Source organism: Rhipicephalus microplus, chromosome 10, assembly GCF_043290135.1.
Source record: "Rhipicephalus microplus isolate Deutch F79 chromosome 10, USDA_Rmic, whole genome shotgun sequence".
Classification (NCBI taxonomy): Eukaryota; Metazoa; Arthropoda; class Arachnida; order Ixodida; family Ixodidae; genus Rhipicephalus; species Rhipicephalus microplus.
In genome coordinates this window covers 42,123,992-42,143,873 of record NC_134709.1, presented here as the reverse complement: position 1 = coordinate 42,143,873, position 19,882 = coordinate 42,123,992, and the positions used below count along the sequence as shown (strand labels likewise).

The 19,882-nt window shown below is 42.4% G+C and overlaps 1 protein-coding gene across 2 annotated transcripts; it reads left to right on the top strand.

The window, feature by feature from the left end:
- On the top strand, positions 1-15,723 carry LOC119181743 (F-box/WD repeat-containing protein 9-like). Of its 2 annotated transcripts, none has more exons than XM_037432986.2 (9): positions 1-215; positions 712-916; positions 1,988-2,127; positions 5,664-5,786; positions 8,712-8,824; positions 9,596-9,839; positions 11,909-12,028; positions 13,106-13,270; positions 14,950-15,723. In XM_037432986.2, the coding sequence occupies exons 2-9, from the start codon at positions 718-720 to the stop codon at positions 15,034-15,036; spliced, it is 1,191 nt and encodes a 396-aa protein (XP_037288883.2). In that variant the 5' UTR covers positions 1-215; positions 712-717; the 3' UTR covers positions 15,037-15,723. The 2 variants fall into 2 exon arrangements, with proteins under 2 accessions (XP_037288883.2, XP_075731666.1); XM_075875551.1 differs by lacking the exon at positions 1-215 and adding an exon at positions 278-429.
- Positions 15,724-19,882: the final 4,159 nt, after the last annotated feature.

Here is a 19,882-nt window from a genome sequence, read left to right as displayed (position 1 = left end):
CATGTTCTACAGGGCAGTTGGAAAAACTAGAGGCCCCTAGCGGCTGCATACAAAGTTTGTTTCGGATCTTTCCTCGGCAGCGAACGTATATGAAGAAGAAGAGCACAGCTGATGCGATGCGTTGCCGCCTTTCGTCTTCTCCAAATATGTGAGACGGTTGCTAGGCGTACCTGTGCACCTGATTTGCGGCATCAAATTCGGCACCTCGCAGCAAGGTATGCGCGCTGCGCCTCTCACGGACTCGTTCATTTTCTGTCATCGCATGTGTGGGAAGTGTTTCGCTTTGTTGCAATGTCTTGGCACATAGCGGAGCCGTGCTTCTAACGTTTCGGCTTTCACGCTCCAAAAACCCGAGCCTCGGCAGCTTATTATTTCACCGCCGGAACGTGCAAAAACCCCGGCTGTCGCTGTTGCATCGTTCTCCTGGAAGTAAACAAAACCCGTATTTTGTACCCGTTGACAGTTCGTGAGGAAGGAGGTTAACTAGACAAATGGTCTCGAGCATCCAGTATACTTACAATTAATTAAATTTGGCGCGGACGTCAATCGCAGGTTGTTGCGCTTGTAAATACATTCAATTGTGAAGCGGTTGCTCTAGCCGCACGTTAGGGCAGTGGTGTGCCGCTTGTAAAGAAGCCGTAGAAGCGTTGCATATATGTATCGCGTACGCGCAGGACGCGTTGACATTGCGAATTTTACCCCGCGTTCCAGGTAACCATGCCCGTACTGGGAGAGCCGTCGCTCGAGTCGCTACCGAACGAAATTCTCTTCAAGATATTTTCCCTGCTGGACGCCCAGTTCGTGACCGATGTGATCGGGAAGCTCTGCACTCGCTTCGCGCTGATCCTTAGCGATCCCAGCTTCTGGAAGGCAAAGTTGACCGCCAGGTGGCCCAAACCGTACCCTGTGCAAGCGGGTGAGCTAAGCGTGATGTGTTCTTTCCTGATTATTATTCCTTTCATTTCGTTTAACTTGGGTGGTTCTATGAAGGGCTTTACATTACATAGGAAGAGAGATCACCTAATAAGTATTTGATTGGAAGAAGAAAGAAAGAAAGACATTAGCATAGTTGCAAATGTAATAATGAAAAAAAAAAAAGGGTCACACAACCAAGCTACTCAACAAAAACGTGGGGCTCCAAACACCACGATGGAAAAAAAATGCAAACAGCGGAAGATGTGGCTTTCAGCTCAGTCTAACTCCGACATCTCTTGACTGTCTCTAGGTGAATCAGGGCCTTCAGCCAGTATCATCGTAGCGCTATAATCTTGCTCTAGATATCGCTACTGCCCGCGAGTTCATCTTTTATTCATACTCGGCACTTGGAACACACGTGCGGTGAACTAGCACGAGCCTCAGAGAAAGAGTCTAGCGCTGTTGTGGTGCCGGCTGAAAGCACGTATTCGCCTAGTAACGGTCGAGGCATATGTTGGAGTTTTACTGGACTGAAACTTCTGCTGTTCGTGATCCTTTCCATTGTGATAGTACGTATACAGTAGTAGTAAGACGAGCCAAACTTCAAACATGATAAAAGTCGGCAGATGTGAGAAATCGAGGTATGCAGTGTAACGTATGTGGCGTGTTAAAGATGGAAAGTTACCGGACAAGGAATGTAGCTGGAGCCAATATTTCGACAAAAGGGCTCATCTTTGCAAGACTCTGCTCTTACAAGAATGAATTTTCTTGCTCACTTAAATGAAATATTTTCTATATGAACGTAATGTTTTCCTGCCTATTTGCATTCTGTAAAGGGCAGTCTGCTGTTCTTGATTGAAAGCATGCGAGTTGTACTTGTGATATAGAATGTTGTTATCACATGAAAAATGGCACACAAAAATATCTGTTGTACACTGAAATGCATGGAGTGAGGCCTTTTTAATAAAGGCCTCACTCCATGAAGTGTAAGTGTTATAGGCATTTTCGTGAGTAGGCACGTTGGTATGAATTGACAAGTTTGTAATTCTCGCTTACCTTGTCTTCATGCTAGATGAAAGCTTTGACTGGAAAGAAGCATGCGTCCAAAGAGAACGACATTTCGAACAGTGGAACAACTGGGAAGAAGAGATGAAATTCATTCGTATTACAGATGCGCACATTGGGTTGATACACTCAGTCCTGTTGATAGACGTAAGTAAGGCATTCTATGGACATGCCAAGTAGTTAGTGTTGGTTTATGAAAAACGGCGTATTATGTAAAATGGTTTGTTCAATGCAGTATTGTTGCCAGCTGGGTTTTACAGTTTTGTTTATATTGTGTATTAAAAAAGTTTGAAGTCCCTTAAGCTTCGCCTTTAATTTGCGTTAGAGTGAAAGCTCAGTGTATGAAAACATCTAAAACGACAATATTATCAACAGCAGTGCCACACGTACCGAGAAATTAAGGTAAATACACAAGAATACATACGCCTGAGTAGGGCGTTCTCAAAATGATACCAACGGCGTCAGACGAATGGCCTACATCGGTGGCATGCTTTAAACCACGAACAATTATGCTTGTGAAATGTTTTAGAACTTGCCATGTACCCGCCACGTGGTCCTAAGGGATTACGCGCAGTAACATGTGTGTCTTTTGTAATGGGTGGCCAGATTTAAATCACAAAGTTCATTATGATAATCGCATGTTCTGACGCCCGATGACAATGTTTGCTTATGAGTCTGGCAAGTTGGGTGGGTGGAATGTTTGCTTTTTTCACGCAATATTACTGTGATATTACATGTTGCATTGTGAAGCCTATATACAGGACGCATGTGCTTGTAAAGCATGAACGTTACTTTCACTGCTTCTCCAAGCAGAGGAGATTATTTTTTTAACTGTTTTCAAGCAGACTTGTGGGAGTATTGTAGAACACCTGCTTGGCATGCAAATGGCCCGAATTCGACTCTCACTCAGGCACGCAAATTTTAATTATTTATTTTGTTTGCATCTTTCTTCCGGTCAGATGATGATGATTTTTTTGCTCGCAGCCTACGACGCCAATGCCAGCATTTCTTCAGTACAAGGTCTTTTACGCCATCGCGTTGATATAAGCTATATGTCTTTTCTCGTTCATGTATTCGTCCTAACGCTGCCCCATTCAATTCATTATAAACCCTAACCAACTAGCCCACTTTTCCGCTGTTCTGCTATAAGCTATGCGCTGCATAACTTAGTAGCTGTGGCCTTGCGCTGCTAAGGTTTGATTTCCAGCCATTGCAGCTGCACTTTTATTGGGTGAAATGTGAAAGCATTTTGTAACAAAACCAAAGATCAAAAAAGAAGAGGTTAACCACAAATGAATGAAACCAACAATGTATGGTTTGCTGTCATGGGGTGATGGCCCGGGTATATTTACAATGGACTCTCGTTAAATGGAACCTGGGCGGACCAAGGAAATATGTTCCATTTAAGAGGAGTTTCGTTTAATGAGAGATGATCAGGTGTGCAGAATACAAGAACGAAACCAATCTTTTAAGAACCACTTGTTCCATTTAAGCAGCGGTTCCGTTTAACAGATTTCCATTTACTGAGAGTCTACTGTATATTGCTCTTTATTGCTTAATGTAAAGCTCGCTAGGCATGAAATAAAACCGCAGGATTGCATCATGCACTACCAAAGTCGTAGGTCGGTGAACTCACTCGAACTTGGATTGAGTCACGGATCTTAACCTGAGTGTGTCTGGGTGGGTTATATTTTGGTGAGTTCGAGTAGAAGTGAGTCCGTTTGAAAATTTTTGAGTTTTAATTTTGAGTGAGTACGGCTCAGGAAAATTTTTATTAGTCTCAATTCGAGGTAGTCCAAAAAGCGAAGATATATTTCTCGAGTTAATCTGAGTGTGTTCCACTTTTTTCGCTGACCTGTGGTTCTATTTACTCATTTTCATCATTCCTCTCTGCTTTACTTGAATTAACCTTTATTCTCACGTGTGCTCACTAGTACTCCCGAGCAGTATTGTTCCTACAACATTTGTATTTACTGATCCAGGTTTGCGTGAGTTATGTAGTGGTGCCTTGGCCTTCCTAGCTCCAACTATTCCAGGGAAGTTGGTGATAAATATGCCCTATGTGGTCAGCTCTGCCAAGAAAAATGTACTAAGCAGTTTGAAGCAACTAGTAACTTGTACTCTTGGTACAATATCAGAAGGTGCCTAGAAGAGTGCTGATTATTTGAGATATTGGGGTTAATAACATTGACACCATGGTAAAAAAAAAGCTAATTCTAGGCTAACACACTCATGAAGCGACTCACTTGAACTCACTCAGATTTGGATTGAGCCGTGAGTACCGTTGAAAAAAATTTTAGCGAATGTGAGTCTGAGTAAGTTCAGTTTGACGCAGTAAATTTTCGCCAGTCTGAGCCTGAGCGAGCCCTAAGCACCAAATACATTTAATGAGTGAGTCTGAGTGAGCTCGACAGTTTTTGCTGACCTCGGACTATGTTGCAGCACTCTCAACCACGTTTTAAGCGAAAGAGCTGTGCATGCAAATCGCGATACAATAAGTGTCCATGGCTGGAGGTATCAACTTCACGGTGCGTCAGCATTTTCAACACTGGCTTGGGTAAAGGAAGCGTTGCCACCTTTGATAAGGGATAGGTTGGCGGCTTGTGTATGGTTGAGCTTTGCAGGGTGTAAGAAAATCCCTACAAATTCTATGGCTAGTACAAAGGTACATACTACTAGTCCCTTACACTTATTTATAGTCCTTTGCACTGGAAGAACTAGTGATGTTGTTTGTGACCACTGTGTCACAAGGAGACCGTTTGGGACAAGTATTGTGTGACACTGTTCAATGTTCAACCACAAAAGTTTTTGGGCCACGCGAGCGCATGCCAAACTGCCTGTCCATGCCACTTAGTGGTGCACCGTCTACTGCAGTGCTTGGCTGGAAACGGCTCTTCATGTTATTCACTGGCCTTTCAATTTTCTTATGCCACTTATTTGCAGTATGACCGTCACATTTTTATTTTCATAGCAGGATCCACACTATCACGGCGTGCCTCGAACGACATTCTTTTGGCTAGGTATCACTTCGTGATGAAGATTGCGACTGATAACTGTTGTGCTCATGAACTGCTCTCGAGGCAGAAGCACGCAGGCGCAAATGCCGAAAAGTGCGGCGTGATGAAAAGTGAAAAATGAAAATATTTGTGCCACTCAGAAAACAGACCGGCCATAGGTTAATGAAGGAATGCATCATGAGCGCTGCGGTGCCGTCAATCGCCGCTTGCGTAGCAGAAGTGTGGCGAAGAGGCTTCTGACCACGCTCTCACGTGGTCTGTAAACTTTCGTGGTCGATTATACAGATATCTTGCAACCCGTTTAGTTCACTGTAAGGACAGGCTGCTGATACAACAAATGTTTGGTAATACTGACTTCAATGAACCATTAAACCAGAGAAATGTGTGTGCACTATTATAATTATTAACAATGACAAGCCGGCACTGGCAACTTTAGAAATACCAGCATCAACATTTAATCATCTTTTGCTATGAACAGCAAGTGATGTGTGCCATGTACTCTATATTTGTATTTCCTTCTCATTTCCTGCAGATAGTGTAACGTAGCAAATCGGCTTTTCTTTTCTTATTAATGCACCCTCGCCTTTGCTCTTTCCCTTTTTTATTTCTCTTCCCGGATGTCAGAAATTGAAATTAATCAGTCAATTTGTGCATGTGCTTTTTCAGAATGGATCTGCATGCGTCACGGGATCTCGCGACCGAGATCTGAAAGTTTGGAATATTCGGGACCAGGACACTGTTGCTGAAGGGCATGACCTTCTTCTGCATTCGAGGCCCGATGCACATGATGTAGGTACATTCCGTTGATCCTGTTCAATCCAGTCAATTCAATCCAATTAATTAATCCAATCGTCCATTTTCACAAAATGAGTTATATATGGAATTGAGTGTGTATAATTACAAGCTTCAAGGCTCCAACACATGAACTGGTATAGCGCATTACGGGGAAGAAGAAACGGCCGAGCAGACCGACACAAGAGGACAGAGCGCTAAAGACCGACAGCAGACCGACAGCAGACCGACAGAGCGCTGTCGGTCTGCTCGGCCGTTTCTTCTTCCCCGTAATGCGCTATACCAGTTCAAGTACAACGAACCAACTCGCCCAATCTTCAACACTCGTGGACTCCAACACATGTTTTGTAATGTGTGGAGCGAAGTGAACTATGCAACAGTGAGGTAACCGATGCATTGTCCAGTAAAACAATATCGGTGGCCGAAACCACACACTGGTGGCGAACACAAGTGGCAGCTTCAACTTCCTACTTGTGAATGTAGTAGTTTCTTTAGTAAATGAAACAAACAAAAGTGTACAGAGATTTTAACAGAGCACTGGCATGACATCTCCAACTATTCATTTCTCAGCATCAAATGAAGTTTTGCTGCCCCGAAACTCCAGTGAAAAAAAAATGCTACTAATCTTGACTAAATAATTTAACATAACAGATTTTCTACAGCAAATTGCATTTTCAGGAGTTTTTGCTGTTATAGTGTGGTTGTGGAGAAGTATTCCATTGCTCCAGAATGCTTTGCCCTTGGAGTAGATATCAGAGACATTGTGCAAGCCGGAAGGAAATTCAAAACCTCGTAGTTATGTGCCACCTGTTGCCTTCTCTGAAACAAAACCGATGCTTGCTATAAAAGAAATCTTGAAATCAATTATTTAGGCCACTTTTGGGTTTTTTGGTATTTTTTCTGCTGTTCAGAGGGCTCTCATGAAGGCTGTAACACTTTAGTGACTGTGAGAAATTTAGCCGTTTGGGGGTAGTCGAGGGAACGTTATAAAAAAAAAGTCAACAGCTCTCGCAAAGCGCCGCGTGGCACTACAGAGCGAAGTTCCAAGGTTAACTCCCGGCTTCCTTTGCGCACAAAACCGCACTCTCTGCATTGCCGCCGGCAAGTGGTCCCGCCCAAAGGATGTGGACACCTTGCAATTAATAGCCCTAACCTTCAGAATGCATCGGATCAACTTACAGTGACGCGCGCCAGCCACCCGTAACGCGGCCCGAGCACAAAGCTGAACTTACCGGCGGACGACCGCTTATGTCCCAGGCCGGTTTGACGAACTCTCGTTGTCCGCTCTGAAATCACAAGTGTCGATGTTGTGTTCCGAGCCTGTGCTAGTGGCATTGTTTGAAAATTCCAGCCCAGATGCATGATAATGCTCCGAAGTTTGCCGTTTTTATGAAGTCGTCACACGCGATGTCGACGCCATCATTGAAATTATGCACTCTCACCCGCGCATGTAGATTGGCGCTTTAATATCTCCACGCGGACAAAAAGAGAAACACAAAAGCGAAACCGATAGAACACTTTTTCTTTCGCACGTTAGATGGCACCATGTGTTCACAAGTGCTCGGAACGGGGCAGATATTTATGTCGTAAATACCACAACATACTATCGATAAGGTTAGGTGTAGTCACAAAAGTGTTAATGGAAGAAAAATACTGTACATGTACAGTGTAATGTTGTTCATGCACTGTTGAAAAAAAACCTACCATATCTTTCGGGGTATAAGGTGCACCCCCTACTTATGACATTCACGAAAAAAAATCACATACAAGATGCAACTTTGTGTAAGAGGCACCTATTTTTGACACCGTCAAAATGAGAAGGCACCATGACGCACACAGTACGTTCGTTGCAAAAAGTGTAGTCACACAGGGCATAGGCTCTATGTGAGCAGGAGTATAAAACTTGTAATTAAGGCTGTGCTGAGGTGCAGAAAAGCAATATTTATTCTGCTGGATTCGAAGCCACTTCCTCCCATGCATTGTCACATGTTATTCCACCTTGGTTGGCAGCATCACGGGGTTGCTGTTGTCGTCCTCCAAAACTCTTTTACGCGGCTTTGAAAGCACCTTGAGCACATCATTGGCAGTGTCTCTACGGCATTATGAGGCTTGGTAAGAACACATAAACAACATTCACACCACTCGTTTAACATCTACACTCACACACATACAAATTGTAAAAGGCGACCAGAAGACGGAAGCTGCGACTACTGCGAGACTGAAACGAAACGTCATGTGGAAATCGAGGATGATGATAATAAAGAAGTGGTGCTTTCGTTTCTCTAACTGATATGGAGGTTGCTACAGCATTGCAATGAAACATTTTGCTTGTCTTCTTTATTTATTGATTCAGTTCTGTGGATTTAATGATTTGTTTAAGAACAAATAATTCGAACAACGCAATACCGTGATGGTGGCATTTATTGCGGCCGCAATTCTCGTGATGGCTGCAGTGCTTGAATGGCAAGTAGCTGACAAATGAAACCACACTCGCTTCATTGTTATAACAAGATTGAATATCTCTTTGCAAATGCTGCCACAGTCAGTTCATCGTACTCACAAATTAAATATCGAAGTAGTCTAGCAGAATCGCACGAGTTTTTGCATATGTAGGATGCACCAGCAAAAATATAGAAAACAAGGTGTGTCTTATACACTGTAAAATGTGGTAGGTAAAAACGTGGTGTCTGAGAGAACGGGCACTCCAAGTCCTCTAAAATATCATGCAGTTTTGCTAGCTAACGATAGCACGAATGGCACTGGAATTACATATGCAATGGAAGGTTGTACTGCATGTGAAAAACAATGTTCAGAATGCAGCTGCTGTGCTAGTTTGGCTAGTTATCGCTCTTAGTATTGCACCTAGTATTGGGTGCCATGAACTTTCTTGTTTTGTGCACTGAGCCTGTTTCATTGTCTCAGGGCTGGATTTGGGCCCTGCACTACTTGGGCCCCACGCTGTTCACCAGCTCCTTTGACAGCACAATGAGGCTGTGGGACGTCCAGTGTGGACTTCGTGCAATCGACTCCTTCACGTAAGTTTTTCATGTCCTACTTTTTCCTGCTGACGGCATGGTATTTTGTGCAGATTGCACTATCCTCAAATGCAAATGCCTCTTCACGCTTAAAAACTTTCATGTGGTTAACTATTGTTGTGTGTCCTTCATGTTATCATGTTTACAAAATGCATAACCTTTTTATTGCTACATTTTTACTTCCCTCGAACGAATATTCTTGTTTTACATATGCCCATTGAAACATTCAATAGGGGATATTCATTATGCTTGGTTCACCGGCAACACTGGCATCGGCAACACTGTGCCGGCAGCGCTGGGCACTTCGGCCATTTTTCGTTTGGTGTCAGCGCGAAGTCGTCTGTTATTATTTTCATAAAAAGAGGACATGAAGTCATTATTGGAGCTTTCGAACCAAAAAAATGTGGTCATTACCTTGGGCTTAGCTCCGATGTTGGCGTTGTGCACTTAATCTCATCAGAATGTTTTATATAGTTCCTACTCATTCGGGCGCGCTTTGCTCAAGGCAGCGATTGCATTGTAATGAGGTCGTAACATGATTCTAAAAAGAAAGGAGCATGTTTGAAAGTATATTAATAAACTAAAGCAGTCCGTATACAATCTATAAATAACATAATTACAAAAAATAAGCTAGAATATTATTACGAGACATTTTTCTGCACTGAAAATGTATGAACCTATATACTATGTGGACTTAACACCGAATACAACTTCAAAGTTATTGTGTTCATTGTGTAACTTTGCTTCTTGTTTTATTCATTGTTGCTGTAGTGTCCGAGCACCAGTGACGACAATCTGCCGCTCTGACGGGGAACTGGTGCTCGGTAGCTGTGACGGGACCATATACCGGTACGATCCCCGAGAACCTACTGGACCAACGCCATGCTACGGCCCCATTAGGGGTGTCATCACGTGCATGGCGGCGGACGATAGAACAATCCTCGCCGGTACTGTTACGGCACGGCTCTGCGCTTTCGATCGACGCACAAGGCAGCTCAGGCCCGACATGGGATTAGTAAGCAGTGCAGTCCCTTTCAACACTCAAGTGCAACTTTAACAGAGCAGCACTAAAATGCAGCAGTATATTAGTTTTTGACTGATAATTATTTGTTTAGAATTCTATTGCATTTGCAATCACAGGGTCATTATTATTAGAACATATGTAGTTTCTAATTTCCTTGCGAATGTTTATGAATGCCTGAAATTTTCTTTAAAGCATGAGAAATAGCACTGCTTGTGACCATCAATAGCTCATATTTGAATGCGGTTATATATGTTTGCATATATAACGTATGTTCTCTTTCATTTGCCTTGCTTTTTTTGCTTTGTGTTTTTACTCATTTTACGTATGTAGGACGTCCTGCCGAAGGTGATTAAGCCTCGGGGCCTCAATCTGTTTATGTACAACTGTGCATTATCTCTATTTTCAAACTGCAATGTGAGAGACAAAAAAACATAGGCGAAAGGTAAATTTTGTAAACTAATTTGGCACTGTTACCTGAATGCTGGCAGGTCGGCTTGATATCTCTTATTTGAATGTACTTATTTTTTATATGTAGCCATGGTCATACTACAAAACCTTTTAAAACTTCCTTAGAATGCAATGTTATTCATTTGTAGCGGCAAAGGGTTGCGTAGGCTTCACTTAAGTCCTTTCATATCATGTTGAGAGAAAACACCGAAACTCCATCCCCACCAATCTTTTCTTTTATGTTGTTGTTTCTGGGTTTTTTGTGCTGCCTCTTTTTATAGTAGGATTGATGTTTTTTGGTGCTATGGAAGGATAATTTATGAATACAAGAGGGATAGGTTTTTCTATTTATTGCCTAAGAAGCTCCCGCCCCCTCCCTCCCTTTGCACCTATTGCTCACCGAATTATTGACGGTGACGATGTTGAAAGGGCTAGACTCAAACCTCTATATAATGAATTCAAATATAATGAAATGTTGGTTATAACGAAGTAAATGACGGATAGTCTTGCAATAGATACAGTGTTACGTGTGCATCTTTATAACAAATTTTTGGATATAACAAACTTATTTTCATGTAAGATGCAACTTTGTTGTAGTTAGGTTTCAGTGTATATTGAAGTAAAAAATGGCAGTAAGCTGTAGTATTTTTGTTAATGCTTATGTGCCAAAGTTCGCACTACCGACTACTGGCAAAGTAAAAAGAAGTAATATCTCAACATTTATACATAAACATTAATAGAATGAACCTGAAAATTCAAACCTTAGTTGATGCATGAAAGGGTGGTCTGTTAGCGGAGAATGCCCAAATCAACAAAATACCACATTCATACTGCACAATCTTTGTTTTTCTAAACCGGGCTTTTGTAGAACTTTCATCAAAGTGGTTTGACGCCAAATATTTTCAAGCGCTGCACCTAGTTACTCAAATGTCATTGAATGCTGCCAAACTTCGAAAGGTTTGCCCATGTATTGTCATTTTTTTTATTCTGCTGTCGTATACAGTGTGTGTTGAGGGAAAGGCAGGTTAAGTAAAACCTCACTGAGAATCACTAAACATTCATTTGTCTGTTATTTCACTCTGTAGCTAGCAATACAGTAAACTACACTGTATAGTTATACTGAAGTACACGGTACTTTAGATTAACGAGTGCAGGTAAGAATTGTTACTCAGTGCACTGAAATACCCAAATCAAAATTGCCTTGCGGCTGTTACAGTGTATATGAACTACACTCAAACCTCATTATAACAAACTTGCTTCTTACATGAAAATAAGTTTGTTATATCAGAAAGTTTGTTATAAAGGTTTATTCTTAACACTAAATCTACTACGAGACTATCTTTCATTTACTTCGTTGTAACAGATGTTTTGTTATATCCAGATTCCTTATATCGAAGTTTGAGTGTAGTATATAAAGCATTCGCTTGTCACTACAAAAGCAAAATGTATACATATGAACATTTGTGATGAACATGCGACATAAGAAACATACTTTTGTGTATGGCTCAACTTTGATATGACAGTTCATATGCATAGCAAGGCATGAATGATGCCTTTATTGCATTGGACATAGCCTGTTTTCAACACTCTTCGAAAATTGTTTCTCCATGCAGCGTTTCAAGCAGAACAACCCGACTGCCTTGTCCTTCGACTCGAATCAACTCTGGGTCGGGATGCGGAGCGGAACCATTCATACAGTCGACATGAAATCGAATCCATCCAAGATCGTCCAGGTAAGCCACTGTTGGTGCTTGCAAACCAGTAGCCTTAATAAGGAAACGGTGGTCGACTGTTGGTCCTGCTCACACCAGCTACCAATTCGGCAGCTAAGTGGCCTTGGCGTTTTTCAGCTGCGAGCAGGTTTTGGATGCTCAATCTCTAACTGCACTGATCACAATCCATTACAGGTGATATGCAGATACGTTTTTGTACTGAAATCGCAAGGTAGGCAAGGTTCCTAGGTATTTGGAACTAATTCCAACCTTTATGTAAAGATCGCAGATATAGTGAAGCGAGTAGAGAGTTTTAGAACACTGTACGCAAAGCTTGCGGGTGTAGCATTAGTGTCAGTCAACGGGAGCCCTAAGAAATCAGCACTCGATGCATGCGTAACACAATGTAAAGCTTTGGGTTGCCCTGTTTGAAAACTCTCTAGTGAAACATATCTTGCCAATATGTTGCAAATGTAGTGTTCCAGTGAACATTGTGTAGTTACCTATTCTTTTAGACTAACCACAAAGGCCCTATTGTTGAGGGTATTACATATGGGGGTACAAATTCAATGTACATAAACTTAACAATACCGTGGATATTGTTAGAGGAAAACACGGCATTAGCTGTGCCGCGTGCTTGCATGTGTGTAGTGTAAGTGTAAAACTAGCACCAATTAAATAAATAATGAAATCTGAAATATAAAACCGTGCTAGTAATGATACAAAATGGGTAAAAAAAAAAGAAAGGCACCGCAGCTATGTATATAATAAAGCACACTTCGGAAATAAAACATACAAAGAAAAAGGAAGCCAGTGCTGAAGACTGAAAAGGATGGCAAAATCCGACATGCGAGGCAAACTTAATGAAGATGGCTAAACATAGTTTTGAAAGAGGTCATGCAGCTTGATGCTGCTTATTTTGGTAGCGAAGTTTGATGAAAACTCATTGCAGGCACTTATTAACCTTAAGTGTATAAGGAAGGTGGTATCTTTAGTCTTACGTCACTTCGTTGCGACAATGACCGAATGTTAATCCGGTTCGGGTGTTGGCAATTTTTAAAAGTTCTTATAATGAGTCAATTCTTGCTCCAACTTCAGACAATGGACGTGCCTCCGTCGAAACCTCGCGGCATGGTGTCCAGCATCCAGCACACCTTGGGTAGCGTTCTCGTGTCGTTTGTCGGAGTGCCCATGGTTGCCCTGGAGCCAACGCTTGACCCCGCCGTCATTGCCTGGGGTCCCGAGTGGCAGCAAGTGACTCGGGTGAGCATCTGGGTGCCTTTTGGGTGTGGGATGGTTGGACCAAGGACAAACCGTGGTCAACATTCTATAGCATGAGTTCTCAAACTGGGTTCTTCGGAAACCAGGGAGCATTTTAGGGTTGCCGTGCACAGTCAGACTGAATGGGACCTGCTTCCATCCTATCCCCATTAGCACTTAATTTACCCTTTTCAGACCCCTGGTCCTTGTACAGCAACATTGGTTCTCAGGTTCTGACCAAAAACCGAATATTGTAGACAATATATCCAGTGTTCCTATTGGAAGACAAGTATAGTGGAACCATTTGTGAATGTTTTTAGTCTCCTTGCAGAGAGAACATGTTGATAATTCAATGCGTGACACTGGCCTAGGGTCTGGCGAGGTCATTGACTTAGACGAGATCGCATACTGCGTTCACACATTCAGAGTCCTTGAGAAACGAAACACTCGCATGAGAGTCACACTAAAGACTTTTATCCGTATAGTCTACACCCTGTAATTAGTGCAATTTGCAGACTTGTGGTGACAGAGCGTGTGAAACACTAATAGCTCTACGCTCGCAAGCACCGTTTGTAACAAGTGCACGGAAATCATGGTGTAAATTTTGCGAGCCACGATACGAGCAAAAGATGATAATGTCTGTGTAAACGGTCGCATGGGCCACAATTTTTGTGGCTCATGGAGCATCGGCCTTTATGCAGCACAGTTCCCATGCACACTGTTTGCCACTACACTGCGTCAATCTTGCAGGAAGAGAGTCCTACTTATGCTTTATTGCACACGAGAGGCATCTTTTCTTGCTTGCTGTGGACTAAACGGCCATTAGTACTTAGCCTCACTATCGGTGTGCTCACTTTCGGTATGCTTTCCGATAGAGGCGGAGATGATGTAGGCCCGTGCGCTCAGATTAGGGTGCACATTAAAGAACCCCAGGTGGTCGAAATTTCGGGAGCCCTTCACTACGGCGTCTCTCATAATCATATAGTGGTTTTGGGACGTTAAACTGCACATATCAATTAATCATCACTTTCGGTATGCTGAAAGTAGTACATTGTTAAAAAAATACTATTGTTTCGGCATGTCCAATTGTATAAACATTACATATGTACTTCTGATAAAACCATCACATTGTGTTAACGTCGATTGGTGTCAGGCATCATCCTCTCAAGTTGATTTATGTAGCCGTGTCTAGGGCTACCATCCTCGCTAGCACCAGCACTTTATATCAGCTTACCTTTCATTTTCTTCCTTATATTCATGTTGCCGTTTGCATTGTTATGCAACCGTAAACAACTGGTTATATATAAACATATGCAAACAAATGCGCGCACAGACATATGTCTGTGCGCGCATTTGTATCTAGCGTCACTTCGTGATGTTTCCCTCTATAAAAAAATTACAACACAGTCACCTTCCGTCCGCATGCTTCGCATAACATAGATTCCAAAGGTACGCAGGATCTGCTGAATTCTATTGTGTGAGGCTGTGTAATCGTTGCACTAGTATGAGTACAAATGAATGTGAAAAGTGTCTTGTTGAAGCAAAAACTAACCGTTGATACTCAGTAAGTATTGATCCCACATAGCCATTTCTGCAGAGCACTGTGGTGCATATAATAAGTCAAACGCGAGAACATGCTTGAATTCTATTGCTTCTTTCTCGCAACTTCTCTTCTTGTGCAGTTCCACTTTGATGGCCGAACGCTGGCTACGGTGGGTTCGGAACGTCTTGAGGTCTGGCACCCAAAATGCAACACAGGAATCCTATGATGAACGCTGTTACGGGCCCCGTGATACATGTACCGAGCTTACATTGCAGCGCATCGACAGTACTGCCCAGCGTGAATTTAAAACAAAAAATTCGGTGTTTAAATAGTCCTAATACCACAAGTAAACGATCATGTACTCGCTTTGTGCTTGCAGCTAGACTTCAGATGACGCTATTTATCTTGTATTTCCCTATTTGTCGTAAGATTTGCTCGTCTTGAAAGCTTAGCCAATGCTCTTACATAAAGACTACCTGTCGAATGATAGCTTGTGGTTATGCCAGCCCAGGCTTTATTTAGTTGATAGGAAAGCATTAGCAATACTGCAGGTGGCTTGCTTCATGATGATAGACGAGGACCAAAATGTTGCTGTGGTTGTCATAACACGCCTTCTATAACCATAATGTTTCTGTTCCAGATATGCAAAGTTAATTATGCCTTTTGCAAAGGCATTGTCACTTATGCTGTACTATATGTTATTTAATATCGTTCATGGGATTTGTCTGCGTGACTTTTAAATCGGTGTGAATGCTCCGTTACTATTGTCACGAGCATCCAGCCTGTTACTCACGACAAGCGTGCGATTTAATTTCGATACATACATGTCTGTTTGGCAATTTTTTTTTTTGAGAGAACGAGGCTCCCATCGTGATCTTTGTATGTTTATAATTAAAAAGTTTTAAAAATCTTATCAATGGTCTATTTATGTCTAGTGAGTCTGTCTCATAATAGGGATTAGTAGAAAGATGTCCCCTTGACGAAGTGCACAATTTCGAACGGTGAACGGTTCACACCGTACAACATTGTTAAAGAAGTGTGACTGAAATGTTTGTCCGACAGCTTTATTATTTTTTTTTTTGTAAATAGATGCTGCAGGAAAATATGTCGTAAAGCACTGTTCACGAATTATACTTCAATAATAGTGAGAAAGAACAAGTAGTAAAAAAAAAAAAAAAACTGGAAAAAAAAATGTGCGTTAGCTGCACGTATGGGACGCAGTGTCACTAGCTGGGTTATCTTCATGCGAAAGCAACTCTGTGTGCAGCGTATAGTTTCGGTAATCTTTGAGGGCCTTCTGTGAAAGCTAGGGGATCGTGCTAATGGACACAGTCTGCTAAAACCTGGTTGTCAACCGTCCTTTACCTTCGTCGTACCCGAACGGAGAGCATCTAATCCAGTACAAGTGTATTGGTCCTATGTATTACTCCTAAGGAATTCGGCCAAGCTTGCGTGCTCGAACGCATCTGCCCAAGCAAGTGTCGTCACTAGAGCGCAACGAGAAGTGCGCACTACACGCCTGATAAAACGCATGGCACAAAGCAGAGCGCACACGGGTGTGGCCAGTGCTGCCCAAAAGAGCGAAGGGAGTGGCACACGCCACTATTTGGGGTAGCAAGTGATGCCTTCTTTCCCTTGCCATCAATTAACAGGATGGATGCAGTTTACTTTTGTAATCTACTTTTGTACCCACATCTCAAACCCAGTCTTCACAGATCTATCTATTTTATACGGAAAGGGGGGCAAGCAACGCCCGCTTTCCATCGCCCCCAATCGACACGATTGGTACAGTACACTTCTGTAGTCTGTTGTTGAACCTACCTCTGTAACCCAGTCTTCCTAGACCTTTTTTCAGTAAAGCTTTAGTCATCCCACAGTCTGAGAAGATTCTTAATTAATTCTAATTATGCATTAGTTGTGGTAAGTATAGCCCTTCTTTGCCGCGAGCTTGTACACTACATACAGTACCCACCAAACATCACTTTCTCAGGGTCACTTATGGATGTTCTTTAGGCACCTTTCTGTGCTTTCAAAGTTGCCCTTTTAATTATGTTTTAATAATAAGGCTCTGCGGAGCTCCGCTCTTGACGACCAAATCTGGGCGACCCAGCACACCCGTGAGGCGGTGTCGAGGCAAGCCCTTGACGTGCCCTCATGGGAGGCCTAGGCCCGGCCACCTAAACCTGCTGGTTTCTTATAATAAAGTTTATTACTCCTCCTCTTCAACTATCTCTTGAAGAAACTAAACCTTTCGTTCATTCAACTCATCTTCATTAACCTCTCTCTCCTGTAAAACCATTATTACCTTTTAAAGGTGTTTCTTTATCACTTTCATTACGTCTTTTATGGTGCCATTTTCGGGTTGCAAAAGGTCAACCCCTCAGCTATAGTTCTATTCTAGAGAGTATCAGGGAGAGAGTCATTCTTTACTGCAGTGAAGGTAGCAATTATCAAGCAAGACATCTTGCAGTATCTAATTCAGTGAAGCCAGTTTTGGTTTTGCTTAATGGGTATATTGTTGTATAGGAAGCTTCAGAAAGTTGTGCACCAATGCATTTTTGCTAGAGCTGTGCAAATAGAAAATATTGAATGTGAAGTGAATTGTGCTATTGAAGTGTGACTGCAAATTGAATAGAATATGTTTTTTACTATATTTAGAAGTATTTAAGAATACTACAAATCAAAATTGCAGAAAAAAAGTTGTAGAGGATTCTTCAGCGAATTCCTATATAAGATAGCAGTATGAAAGCGTTTCTTTTGCCTAGGCTATTGAAGCTCTGGCGGGGTGTTTCATAACCATCTTGTCGAGAACGAGGCGATACAGAGGCCGAATTGTACTTGTGTACATGATTTGCTGCAGCCAAAGGGTTGCCAACAACACTTTACCCGTAAAAGGCAAAAATGCTATTTCCTCAGCCTGTCCTGCTCTTTACACTTCTGTGGAAGCCCAACTGATGGGGTGGACAAGGGTGTGCTCCCTTTAAGTCCGGAGTTCTCACTCTGCCATGTAGACGTCAATATACAAAAACATCTGAAATTTTGGATCCTTGGAATCTGCAGCGTCCGATTTTTCGCTCTTCCTGCCCAAATTTCAGGTTTATAATAGTGTTGAATGAGTCCCCACTATTGCCACATCTGTCATCTGCGTGTTGGAACTAGCGTTCTCTTGAATCAATACGTTTGCAATCCTAGCAGAGCCTGAAATGCAGCTTTTCCACAATATGAACCACCTGCCGGTATGCTTTTCTCTTTCAATCAGTAGTCTGCCCTGCAGCATATCTTTTTGTTGCTTGGTAAATGTACATGTACAGCTGGTAATGTACAGCTGGTTTTGTAAATAGTATGCGCATTCTAGTGTGCACATCTTGGAAGACGGAGTGAACTCGCATTTGGTATTCTGTCTTTGTATGTTCACATTACTGCTGCTTTGAAGTGACATTAGTATAATGACTTGATATGTGTTCCTTACAAATCTGGTCACTGAAAGTGTGGTGGGAAAAGTTATAATGCATTTTCAAAATACTAGGTCAATGCGAGAACGGCTTCAAGCTTACCAATGGTTGAAGTCACAACTACACTGTGGTGAATAAATTTTGCTAAGTGCGTGGTGTACTATGGCGGCAATGTTTAGAAAGATGCTTAACCTGATTTTTCCAACCAGGAATCTGAAAGTTAACGACTATGGGCTGAATAATATTTTCTGAAGGGGACTCAAAAGTCAAATAATTTATGTAAGTGTGAAAGCTCATGTATGACAATGTCTACAACAAAATTGTCAACAACAGTGCCGTACTTATCTAGAAATTAAGGTGAATGCAGGAGAACACATGGGCTACAATAGAACTTTCGCGAAGTGATCCATATTACATCAGAAGTACCGCCCATAATTAATCGCTAGTAATTTAACTAGGTACACGAAATAGAGAACCTTCCGTGCATCAAGAGACATAATGAAATGCTGCTTGTTCCTTTCTGTTTTATTCATGAAAAAAAAAAAATGGTGGACGTTACTAAGGGGATGGCGCGAGTGGTTCAAAAATTCAATTATCGCGTGTTTACACTGGACAGGTCGTGCCATCTAGCGGGGCGCAGTTGAACCAAAACACGTTTATCAAAGGCAGTTGTTGCTGCTGTGGCTCTTGCTACTTTCCCTCTGCAGCACTACTGCTATTAGTGACAGCGGCTGCGCAGTAAACCTGGGCAACGTTATGCACAGCAACAGTGACGGTAGACTTTCCAGTGAGGCGGGAGATTTGAAGTATGCTAACGTGATTCGGACCACTAAACCGTGATTTTTTGTTAAAATAAGCATTTCCTTGGCACAAAAGTAACACTACGAGGTTTGTGGACCTAAATTTCTACAATCAATGTTAACTTAAGAGTTGCCTTTTTAAAGGGCCACTCACCAGGCCCCAGGCCCCATACCGAATTTTAGTTAGGCAGTGGAAGTAGTTGGGTGTCCGATGAAGAACATTTTGCCATAAAATTTTTTCGAATCGGTTCATCACGAGCGGAGAAAACAGGTTTTTAGAAGCGGTGCGGAACGAGGATGAGAGGAGGTGAGCTCGAAACGCTTGCCACTCCTCCGCGTAGCCTTCGCAAGCCAAATCTCTTCCCCACCCTCTCCAGCATCCGACAATAAGGTCACGTGCGCATGACGTGCCCAAACAAGTCCAACCCCCGAGAACGCGAGCGGCGTTGCTTTGTTAACCAGCGTTACTTTGTGGTCTTCCGCCTGCTTCTGCGGGATTGTTTGGAAACGCTGGCTTAGACGCGGTACAGTAAATGAGCACAATGAGTGCGCGAACGCGTAGGAGCGTTCCACGGCGATCGTCTGCTCAATGCGCTGACCACGGGAACCCGAACGCATGCGAAACGTTGACACATTAGCCCCGCATCTCGTAGCATTTCACGGGAAAAACTGTAAGAAAAATGCGCACAATTTTTTATTGCATCTCATTATTTATTTCAAGTTTTATTAATCTCTTAAAACAACAAATACATAAACTATGCATGCTGTGTTTAATCATTTTTGCCATGTCACGTGGTACACGGGCACGTCAGAGCAGACT

Coding starts and splice junctions, on each gene's coding strand:
- LOC119181743 (XM_037432986.2), top strand. CDS start 718: ATGCCCGTACTGGGAGAGCCGTCGCTCGAGTCGCTACCGAACGAAATT. Junction 5,787..8,711: donor CGAGGCCCGATGCACATGAT/GTAGGTACATTC, acceptor TCATTGTCTCAG/GGCTGGATTTGGGCCCTGCA. Junction 12,029..13,105: donor ATCCATCCAAGATCGTCCAG/GTAAGCCACTGT, acceptor CTCCAACTTCAG/ACAATGGACGTGCCTCCGTC.